This window comes from Parasteatoda tepidariorum, chromosome 1, assembly GCF_043381705.1.
Source record: "Parasteatoda tepidariorum isolate YZ-2023 chromosome 1, CAS_Ptep_4.0, whole genome shotgun sequence".
Lineage (NCBI taxonomy): Eukaryota > Metazoa > Arthropoda > Arachnida > Araneae > Theridiidae > Parasteatoda > Parasteatoda tepidariorum.
The window spans coordinates 54920943-54933590 of NC_092204.1; the positions used below are offsets into that span (position 1 = coordinate 54920943).

Sequence of the window (12648 nt, forward strand, 5' to 3'; positions counted from 1 at the left end):
ACATATGAATTTCCAATTGATCAACATTAAATTAACTTGGATATAGATTGTTTAAATTATTTTTTTTATTCATATGTAGATTGTTAATGTATTTTTTCATTCATCATTTTTTTTTAAATGAGAGGGTTGAGAAAAAAGGAAATTTTAGAATTCTGAAGAAATTTTTTTTTTTTTTTAATCTGATTATTTCAAATTGGGCTTATTTCATTATTTAGTAAGTATGTAAATACTCAAGCAAACAATGAATAGAGTAAAAAAAATCTATCTTATCATGTCTACGGGAAAATTCAGTCGAGTTGCAGCTATGGTATTAGAAGACAAATGTATATGTGTTTATCATTAAAAAAAAAAATGATGAAAAGAAATGATTTATTTGAACAGATTTACACACATTTAGAGAAAAAGTTTAATACATAACTTTAGAGAAAAAAATTATAGTGATACAAAATCGTGTACAAATGTATCAATTAACAGGATATCTATTATCAATCCATTACAGCGACCATAACGATACTATCACCCTTAATGAATATTTTCTCGATATGTCGCTTCGCCAAGATTTCTTTGCCTTTTTTCCTCTTGTTGAGTATCTTTTTCTTCTTGCCAGCGGTAATAACTGTATCAATCTTTGCACCGGTGTCATCAGAAGGAGCATTTCCTTGAGTTTTTTTCTTGGGAATATTTTTCGGTATTTCGGAAAAGCGTTCTCCATCACGCATATTGCACAGGAACGGAGTTTTCGATTTCGTTTTTTTGAAATAAGCTTCATCCACGTCTTCCATTACGAGGTTCCAATGTTTGTCGAATGCAACAACATATCCAGTGCAGATGCCTCTTACTTTTTCGAAATTTCTTGTCCACACCTATTTTTTTAAAAAAAAAAATAGATGATATTAATAGTTTAATAAAATCAGTTATCTTTTTTAAAACATGACCTTTTCTACTGGGAACTCTTAATCACATAAAAAAATGTTTATATAGATAACAATAAGTTGTAAGCAAAAATTACATGTTAGTAACTGTTTGAACCAAAATTAATAAGCTTTTAAATAAAACAAAGTTAATCGAACATTACTCGCAATATCTTGATGGGGACTTAGAACCATCAGAAGCTTTTGAACAAATTACAGGGTTCTTCTAAAAGATGAATCCAATTGAATCAATTTGTATTTCACGCAATATAAATTAGATTATTCTTTCCATATTCTTTCGGACGAAGAAACGAGAAAGTTATGTTCACCACAGCTTGGGAGGTGACAGTTGAGTGAACATGTAGATAAATTGGTTGTGGGACGACTAAGCGTAACTCGTGTTTTAAAACTTACGATACTCCATCTTTCTATTAGCAAGCACATTGATCATTTATTTGATCAAGTTATTTAGATTTGAATATTTTTTTTTAAATAATCTTTTAGGCGTACCTGCTAAAGCTGGATTCGTATCGTACTTTTTCCAAGTGTTCTTATTTCCAAAAAATCTTTTAGAACTTAATATTTGAACCTACTAGTATGTTTAGCAATTATGATTTTAAATTAAAGAATAACACATTTTCAAATGCTTTCAGTTGAACAAACAAATGAGTGATTTAAACGTTTTTTTAATTAGTCCATTATACTAAATAAATAGTGCTCTCTATCAGGCATCCCAAATCCTAGTAAAGCCGGGTAATATAGCAACCATGATAAAGATATTTTAGCTTTCTATAAAATGCTATTTAAAATATTAATTTTAACTTCCAATTGACCTTTAGATATCTTTTTGTATGAGTTTCTAAAGGCTTAATGAAGTACTGTTGTTGTTAGAGGCACCAGTAAAAAGAATGCACGAGACAAAAAAAAAAGAAAAAAAAAAGCTACTGAAATGTAGGAGTTTAGAGTTGTTTAACTTTGTAGTTGTTAACACAAACTATTTAAAGTTGTTGCACCCTTACGCGGTTTAAAATTGTCTCACATCATGCTTTGTTCATCGCACTAAACGAATCCACAACACTTAACGAGTGTCGATGGTTATTTACACTTTATAACAAAAAAAATCGACGCACCAAGAAGCAAATCATCATCCGATTGCTTTGAAATTTCGTATGCATGAATGTTTTGGCTCGATCAGGCTGGAATGATGCCGACTGGGGACGTATAGTCTTTAGCGACGAATCCCGCTTCCAACTGTGTCCTGACGATCATCGAAGACGTGTTTGGAGACGCACAGGGCAGAGGGGGGATCCTGCCTTCACTATTGCACGCCACACCGGCCCTCAACAAGGCATTATGGTCTGGGGTGCCATTTCCTTTGACAGCCGGACCCCTTTGGTCGTCATTAGAGGTACACTTACTGCACAGCGGTACGTCGACGACATCCTAAGACCTGTTTTGCTACCGTTCCTTTTGCAGCGCCCTGGGCTGGTTTTTCAGCAGGACAATGCCAGACCACATACGGCACGTGTTGCTATGAACTGTCTGCAAGCTTGTCAAACTCTTCCTTGGCCTGCCAGATCACCAGATCTCTCTCCCATCGAGCATGTCTGGGATATGATGGGAAGGCGATTGCATCTGGCACGGAATGTTGATGACCTCGTTCGACAATTGGATCGAATTTGGCAGGAAATACCGCAAGAGACCATCCGGGAGCTTTATCGGTCTATGCCACGCCGTGTGGCAGCTTGTATCCAGGCTAGAGGCGGGTCAACACCTTATTGAACTTGTTACTGTAACTCTGCAATAAATTATCCGATTGTTCTGAAATTTTAATCATTTACTATTCTGTACATTGTCTACCTCTCCACCAATTTTCGTTTCAATCGGACAACTCCTTCTTCGTGCGTCGATTTTTTTGTTATAGAGTGTATTTTTCTTTATTTGAATATCGGCATTTATATTGTTGATATTTACAAAACATATTGTTTGGTGTTGAATTACCGTTTGGCGAGATTGTATGGCGCCAGCCATCTATCATCGTAATGTAACCCTTTGAACTATTCACTCTTGTGCTTGTTGATTAAATTGTAAAGAGCGTATGGTCGCTCTCTAATGCAAGTTCATGCATGAACTAATTAATTACATTTGTTGAATAAATATTTATTAATTATTACATACAGTAGCATTACCTTCAATCTTAACTATTGAGCTATCACGGGACCGTACACATATTGTTACGAATATGATCTTACAAAGTACAAATAAAGAACATAATTACATATGAATTGCATTAACTATATTTAGTATTCATCATTTAAGTTACATTAGTTATATTCACATTTCACATATATGTTCCCTAGTTGCACTTATAATCTGTTTTCTGCAGGTATTTTCAAAATTTTTTTCTGTAGAATTACATTCAAAAGATGCCTTTCTCAGTATTCTGAGGGGAAAGAAATGCTCCTGATTTTTTTATTCTCATTTGAGAATAAAATAAATAAATAATTCGACAATCAATAGCTTCAGCTGGAATTTCATTTCAAGTAGATAATATAAATATATATAATTTATAGATACATAGATTAAAAAAAAATCGGAAATCATTTAAGTTTAAATGATAGTTTGCTCTAGAAATTATGTTCCTTCTTTCATTTTTTATTTTAAAGAACGACGCCATGTTTTATATTTTAATAAAATATGACTGTGAGTGGAGATTTTGTTACTAATTCAGATTTGTAGCAAAAGAAATAATTAATCAATGCGGTACATCATTTGTCTCTCTTTTTTTTTTCAGTTTGATTGAAATAAAATCGATCCAATATTCTTATGCTACGTATATCCAATATTTTTATGCTACGTACAATATTTTTATGCCGAATATCGCATAGTAAAATTTTTAAACAGCAATTTTTTTTAAAAAATTATTAATAAAATATTATTTTTATATAGAAATAAATTGAATCATAATTGAAAAATTAACAAATCTTATCTGTCTATTAATATGGGGTAAAAGGAAAAAAACTTTAATGGAAATCTTTAAGATAATATAATTAAAAATATTTAAGATAAAAAAAAACTGACTTTAATTTTGAAGATAAGCAATTTAGTTTTCCAATAACCGTATTTTCAAGAAAAAGTGAAGATTAAAGTTTAATATAAACCTTTTTAATTGCTGCGTCATAATAAAATTTTTAAGTTTTTTGAAAAGGAAAAAGCTAGGTAGAAAACAAAATAAAAATCGTTCTTAATTAAACAAGAGATTTAACACGAAAATTTTCGCACTGCTTTATTTTTTTTAAAAAACGCAACCATAAAAAAATAATGTTCATTAGAAACGCTCTTGAAAAAATGCTGTCATAATAAATATTCTGATAAAAAGAAAAGTTAATAAAATTTTTTTTTCTTAGTTCTGAAATATATCTTAAACGTTGAGAATCAGTTATCTGTTTTACTTACAATAAAAAAGAGACGATAAAAGAAAAAAAGTGTATTAGAAACGCACCGTTAACATGCTTCGCTTAGTTATAACAGAAAAACAAAAATAAATGAAAAAATACTTACAAATTTTTACAACATTAATTGTTGAAAAAAAAATTTGAGGAAATTGACTTGACTGAATATAATTAAAAAAGAAAAAAAGCATTGCAGAACTCATGTTTCAGTATAAAGTGATCTGGTTTCCATTCTTCAAATTTCGCTTTTCCAGGTGTTTTTCAGAACATAAATTAACAAGTTTCAGAACTTAACAAATATGTGTAAAAACTATTTCCTACAGTAAATAGTAAAAAATTCGATTTTAGATTATTCTTTGTTTAAATCCATTAAATTTTCTCCAAAAAAAAAAAACTTTATCAAAATATCCAAATAATACTTAGCCGAACATTCGGCGAAAAGGGCCGAATATTGTTACATCCCTAATTATTACTACTATTCTCGTGATATTAAGAAAATAAATTAATCCTCAGTTATTTTATTTTATAACCGTCATTGAACAGCCGACCCAATTTTTGGGATTACGACTACTAATGTTCAACTCCGTAGCCTTGTAATTTTGAACCCAATCCAGAAGACAAGGGCACTCCTGGATCAAGTATTGGGAGAAATTTGCCTTCGTGGTGGACTTTTTGATGGAACTAACCCGCATTTGCGTTACATGGAGAGGAAGACCACGAGAACCTCCCACGGTTAGCCTAACAGTAAGGGGACTCCATACCTGCCAACTCTTCCGGGTTTTCCGGAAGATTTTATTTTCATATTTAAAGTGGTAGTAAATATATACTATTTTTTCTTTTATAAACTTAATTTTTAAATGATTTTGATCACCACTATTCTTACAAAAATTAAGCACATATATTAATGTGCGTTACTATCATGGTTGCCATCTGAAGTTATCGCAAATACAACATATTTGTTTGCTTAAAATTGAAGTTTTAATTCCATTTTAATACCACTGGGAAAAATGAAAGGGATTAAAAGTTGGCAGGTATGGGACTCTAACCCATGATCCGTCTACCACTGAGGATATTTAACAATCCTCAGTTATTACTGGTGCTACCGATTTCCACGTGGTTTTTAAAATTCCGGTTATGTCTCAGTTGATATTATTTCTACACGATCATAATTTGAATCGCGCAATTAACTAATCACTTTTTGACGCGCTCAATTTACGCCGATAGTATCATAAATTCATGTTGTGTTTCGATTGTATTTAAGGCAGTTATTGATTTTCACGCGGTTTTACATTTCAGACAAAATGGGAAATTCGAATCGCGCATTTGAGTATTTACTTTTTCAACGCAATGATTCTATCCATATTTAGGCTGTTATTGCTGTTGACCTCCACTTTTTTTAAAATCCAATCTTTTTAATACGATATTATTTATTACAACAACTAAATCTCGAAATGAAACACGCATTTGAGTAATCCCTTTTTGAAGATTCGCGTGATTTCGTCGTCGATTTCTTTTCATCGGTAGTTACTGCTACTGATTTCACAACTTTTATATTTATAAGCATACAAGTTCAAAAATACAGTATTTAAAATTTAACAAATTACACCCATTTTTACACCAAGGAAAAATAGTCTTAAAAGTAATATTAGTTTTATGTAATAAACTGAGATAATTTTTTATGTAACTTCAATTCCAAAAGCATTTTAATAAATTATTTTCTTTCAAAAATGAGATATATGAAAGAATAAAGGGATAAATGAGAGAATAAGTACCTTAATCTTTCTATTCTCCAGACACTTAGTTAGAGCACCCAATGGAGTACCGACGAACTTCTTTGACATTCTTTGAAGCACATTGGTATTTTCATCATCATCATCCTTGGTTGTTTCAAAGACCTAAAATAACAAACTTGTTTATAAACAATAGCAGAACTTTAATAGCTTAGTAAAAATAAGATTTCGCCTGAAAAGAATTTACGGAGAGATGGAATCTGTTTCTATCATATAGAGTAGTGTTCCCCAACCTTTTTATCACCGCGAACCTGTTAACGTTTGATAATTTTACCGCGGCATGCTGGGGGGAAGGGACGTTGATTGTTTATATTTTAGATAATTTTGATTTATTAATTTTAATTTAATTGTATTTAAACATGCCTTTAAAATAAAATACAGTTACAATAAAAAATAAATATAAAGTGATTTAACATTTTAACTTTCTAGAACGTTAAATCAATAAGAATCCTGAGCTTGTTTCTTTGTAATGAGACGGTTCCATCTGGGGATAATCGGAGACAATTGATACATTACCAGGGGTCTGTCCAGACATTTTGTGAAAGGTCCGTTTTTCGTGAAATTGGGAAAAAATTACTCACATTCTTTCAACCAGGGTCCGCTTTTATGAAAATAGGGTCCGGTTATTGCAAAAAACTTTTTCAAGGAGTTTTTAAATTGTAAAGACATACAAGATTATGCTCAGCACTGTAAAATTATAATAAAAAAATTAAATTTTCAAAAATAAACAGCGATTGCAGCTTCTAAATTAAAGATGATGCAACATGCAAATATTTGGTATTTAGCCTATACTGCTGAACGCAGAATATTCATTTCGGACGAATAATGGAAGAATCGTCTGCCGAAGACGAAACTTAATTCGTTTTCATCCATCTTTCTTGTTTTCCCCCCTGGAAAGGATTTATTCGATTAACAAAACAATAATGAAGATAAACAAATTTGTGAAGGGTCCGATTAAAAGAAAAATCATTTTGTGAAGGGTCCGTTTTTATGGAAAGATATTTTGTGAAGGGTCCGTTAACGGACCCAAATTTCTTCTAAACAGACCCCTGATTACAAACATTAAAAAATTTATGTCACTACCTCCGGGGGACGCTTTTTTTAAATAAATAAAATTTTAATGGAACACAGATATTTTTAATTTGGGGTATAAACCTAGGAATTTAAATTTAGTTTCAATGAAATGGGCGGTCCGGTACCATTTGAACCACGACCGGTAGTCAGTGGACCGGGGGTTGGGGAACACTGATATAGAGCAATGATAGTAGGTTCTCTCCTTCTCCCTCCCACACATAAGTCCCCCCCCCTTTTTTTTTTCTTAGGAGAAAGAAATATGTCGTTGAGATGTATTCTTTTTTCAGGTAGATAAGTGCTCTGCGTTTTTAAAGGAAGCAGGAATGCTTAGAGCCTCAGGAGTGTTGATATTTGTGGGGCATTTAAATATTGGAATATTATTCAACAAGACTTTGTAAAATTAAAAGTTATTTTAGAACAGCATATGTATTAACTTTAGCTTTTAATGTAATTGTTCATTTTTACAAAATTAAGAAAATTCTAATTTTTGATTAGTTTTTAAAATGTAGCTTGTGATAAAACTTATTAGAATTTGATTTTTGGTTCTCAGTAATAAGACTCGAATTACCTTGATACATTTATTTCATAATAGCAGTACATATAATAATGTTTTATTGATATAATGATGCTGAAGTATGGTTTTAAAAAATTCGTTGACATTTTAATACAGCATAGATTTTATAATAGTATAAAATTTTGTAAAATGAATATTTTTCCGGTATTTGAAATTTTTTAAAAACATGTATAAGAAATGATTTAAGGCATGTGAAAGAGAAATTGAGAATAAAAAGGTATGCTATGAATTTTTTTTTTGCATGAAATATTGTAATTAAAAAATCGGTCAACGGTTTTTTTATATTTTAATTTTTCTGTTTCACTCACGTCTACGGTCTCGTTTTTCCTCTAGTTTTGTTTTTCACCTTTTTTTCCATTTTTCGTTGACATCTTAAATGTTTCAGATCAATTTTTGTTTTCCACATTCACGTTTGACAAGTTTAGAGAATGGGCCGCTATTTTTAAGCGCTTGAAACACATCCACTTTCATTACCATAATTTATTTTGAAGTCAATGAAGTTTTTAGTTGTGTTAAGTACATATTTCCGCTTCAGTTTCTTAGGATTATTTAATTTAAAGGATTTGAATAATATCGAAACGAAAACGTGTTTAATGCGCAGCTCATTATTTTTGTACCTAAGTAATTTAGAAGATGATCCCTCAATTTATAATTTTAAAATTCCATGACGTGATTAATGAATTATTAATTGGAATCCATCATTTTAAAAACCAGATGAGAGAAACCAATAAGTATATGTAAAATTACTTAACTCCACTTTATAAGATTTGATACTACACATGCTAAAAGTAAATAAACGTAACCCTGAATTCACCACCTTAAGCATTTCATAATGTAAAATTGTCAATTGACTTTTCTCTTTCTTTAAGTATCTGAATATTTTGAAATTCAATTTCTCAGGGACTACTCAATCGATTTTGCTCTATTTTTGTATTTTACCTTGTTAAATTTATGTACCTTACAATTCAAAATTTGTTCGATGATTCTTAAATAAAATAATATTTACTAAAAGTTATTTTTTGCATGTAATTATCTTTGGATATACGAATTTAATAATTGATTGTATAACTTTTTCAATTTGCTTAAGTTCTCAAGACATAGCGAAATATGTAAACAGCAAAATTAACTTTAAGTAGTCCAAACTTAAGAGCACTCCAATAAATAAACTATTGGGATCATATTTCCGAGATTGCGGCTACCCCTATATTTTGGGGGTCAGGAATCCAAGTAGGTCGTCAAAAGTAAGATATGTTTATATGGAGAAGTACGTTTTTGTGTCTGATTTCGTAACTTAAAACGTCGTCTGCACTTATTAATTAGCATATTTGAGGTCAACCCATCGAACCACTAAGATTAATTCTTAGAACATGAAAATTCGATCATCAAATCAAAAGTTATTCAGGGTGGTCCGTTTTTTTTTTTGCGTACAATAAATGTCATTTATCACAAGACAAAATATCTATCATTTGCAACAAAATATGGATATCTATAACTTCATTATTATATTGTTTCGGAACTTTTTTTTCCATCAAATATTTTGCTTAAGCCAAATATTTTCCACATAAAAAATTTAATTCATAACAATAAAAACAGGGCATCTGCTACATTTTAGATTTTCAAATCCATGATTTGTCATGACTTAACAAAGTTACTATTTGCTCCGACAAAAACGCAACAATAAATTTTAAAAAGCATTATAACATTAATTGAAATGATAAGTTTAACCAAAACTGTTATATTCTGCATCTTCATATTGATAGATTTTAAATTTACAGGGTGCGTAGACAAATCTTTCAACAAAAAATAAGTACCTTTCAAGCACTATATACATCAACAAAATGCAAAATAATTTTCAAAAACTTTAGATGATCATGATAAAATAACTAGTTTCTGACAAAGAACTCTTTTCTTGATTATATTAGCCGTTATAAAAAGATCGAGAGATTTTTCGGTTCGATATCAGAGGGTCTGAAATTGAGATTATCTTGCAAAATGCAGCAGAGTTGCACATGAGAAGGCAATAATCTCACCGAACGAAGCACAATAGACGCACATACGGACTCGCAAGTATTTCATCAAACATGTAGAATAATTGGGGCTTTCATACGCTAAGGACTGATGGTACGCCGAAATGAATTGTGAAAACGTTGAATAGAACAATGTGAAAAGCACGCTTTTGCATAATAAGTGGCGAAAATCACCATGGTAATGAAAAAAATCTCATTTTTGAGAAGGGAAAATTAAGCACTTTTTAAAAACACCCAATGAAAAAAGCACCTATAAGGGCTTTTAAATAACGAAAATAAGCATCTTTAAGCACTTTTTAAAAACGCTACGCATCATGATTTAAAAAACCGAGTAAAGAAAGAGTTGAAGCAATGAAAACGCTGAAAAAAATACAAAAGCAAATAATTTTTTTTTCTCTTTTCCCGCAGAATTATATTCTAAAGATACTTTTCTTGATCATCGGAAAGGAAAGAAATACTCCTGCAAATTTTTCTGTTCTCATTTCGGAATTAAAATAAAAAAATTTGCCAAATGACTGGTTTGCTTCAGCTAGAATTTTAAATTGATAAAATAAAAAAAATTGAAACCAGAGAAGTTTAAAACATATTTCGCTCTAGAAATGATGTTCTTTCTTTCGATATTTGAAAGAACATAGTTTTTAAAGAACACGATAAAAACATTTTATATTTTAATAAAATATGATTGTGAGTAGGGATTTTGTTACAAATTCAGATATTCGGAACACCATGAAATTGGGGGGGGGGATTCCATTTTAAAAATTAGATTTTTCGGCAACTAAATTCATGACTTTCCATGATTTTTTTTAAAAAAAATAGTTAAAATCATGACAATTCATGACTTTCCAAGTGCGCAGATAACCTGTAAAAATAACAATAAAAGTTTTATCCGTCGAATAAATGGGTGCAGTTACGTCCTTTCTCTAAATGTTTGGGGCTGAATTTATGTTAACCCTATTCAGGGCCGAATTTACTACCGTTTAGCGGTACCTTCACAAATTCAATTTTAGGCAAAACGGTAGTTTCACAAATTTAACTTTAGGAATCACAAAAAAAAAAATTTCTTAAAATTTTTTTTTTGTATCCCTTAAGAAACGACAAATCTATATTTTAACCATGTTTTTGTGTTGATTTTTTAATATAATTTTTCACAAATAATGTCTAAATTTTCACAAAATAGGTACTTTTCACAAAAACCTAGACAGACCCCTGCTATTTTATGTTAGAAATTTGGGTTTGAAGAAAAATTTCATTATTTAAAGAACTAAAAACTAAAATCACTTATAATATACTAGTTCCCTTTAGAACAATCAGTCTAAGAACTGTAAATAATAATCTATAATTAAGCAAAATATTTCTGAAAGAAAGTTTTATATTTAATCCAATCGGATTCTATACCTTTCTAAATAAAATTCAAATAATTTGTCTCAATAATAACTAAGTCGTAATATGAAGCTAAACAATTTAATATAGTGGTAATAGTAGGTGATATCACCATTAGAAAATGATATACAAATAATAAAAAAAATAGGTATTCATTTGAAATTTAATCCAAAAAAAAAAAAAAAANTTTAAACCAAAAAAAAAAAAAAAAAGAAGAAGGTATAGGTAGGAAATGAAACCCCAGTCAATAAATAGGACATACCATAGAAAAATTTCTTAGCCTTATTTTGTAAAACGAGACAGCTAATTAATTCAGATATTATTTTGCTAAAATAAGAAATGAATGGAAGATTGCTTCTTCATTTTCCTTTCCATTTACATTCGTAATTCAAATCAAAAGTCTTCAGGGGGATATTTCCGTATCGTGATCTGTCTCGCCAACTACAATCGCCAAATAGATTTTAAACTTGCAAATTTTCTTAATCAGAACTATTACTTTGATTTTCAATTATCATTGGGGGATTACATCAAATATGAATTAGTAATATATTTCTTAGAATGAAGTTATTATAAAAGTAACACTGAACCTTTCCAAAACTTTGAGGAAGATCTTGATCGCTAGAGTCAGATGGTGGCGATGAGCTACATGAAGAACTACTGGTCGCAGTTCGTTTTCCTTTATAATCTCTGCTGGGACGGTCATCTCGGCGACTACGATGCATTTTTTAAGACAAGCACTATTGGATAATTAAAAATGTTTGTGCGGAGTTCAGCGGAAAATTAAGAGGAAGAAATCTTATAAAACACTCCGAGCAAGCAAAGAACAAAGACGCTACCTGTCACCGGGGCTCTACAGTTGGTTGGGACGATTTATTCGTCGCCATCATTAAATTCTCGCCAATTTAATCGATAAAACATGGAACAGCATTTGCGCGCGAATTTATTGGAATGAATGGGTTTTGCTGCTTTAACGAACTGCACTGTATTAAATAAAATTCCAAATTTAGTTTATTAAAAAACTTGATGAAAAAATTTATATTTAATAATTTATTAATGTATATTTATTATGTTATGCCTGTTGACGAACACAAAAAATTTCGAATAGTTTATTAAAAATTTTTAAACCTATTTTTTTTTTCAAAAGCATAATCTTTTTTTTGATAAAGTTTATAAATTAAATTTTAAGTAATAAGTAAATTATTTAGAATAAAAATGTTCTGTTGAAACTTGCGAAATTTAAAAAAACTGATAATTTTTTTTTTTTACCGGCGATTTATTTTCATCCATTAACACTTTGCCGACCGAACGAACTGAGTGTAAGGTAGCCACTGCGCAATTTTTTACAGCATTAATTAACTATTGAAAAACAGATATATGTCCGCGATCGGTGGGCAAAGTGTTAATTAAAATTTTTTTTCCATCATACTTAGTAATTTGAGG

General features: G+C 30.3%; 1 protein-coding gene across 1 annotated transcript; it reads right to left on the minus strand.

Moving 5' to 3' along the window:
* Positions 1 to 352: 352 nt before the first annotated feature.
* LOC107446728 (U7 snRNA-associated Sm-like protein LSm11) lies at positions 353 to 12100 on the minus strand. The gene is made up of 3 exons (XM_016061456.4): positions 11796 to 12100; positions 6136 to 6258; positions 353 to 863 (listed from the first exon to the last, which is right to left on the minus strand). Exons 1-3 carry the CDS (start codon positions 11928 to 11930, stop codon positions 486 to 488), a joined length of 636 nt encoding a protein of 211 aa, XP_015916942.2. The 5' UTR covers positions 11931 to 12100; the 3' UTR covers positions 353 to 485.
* Positions 12101 to 12648: the final 548 nt, after the last annotated feature.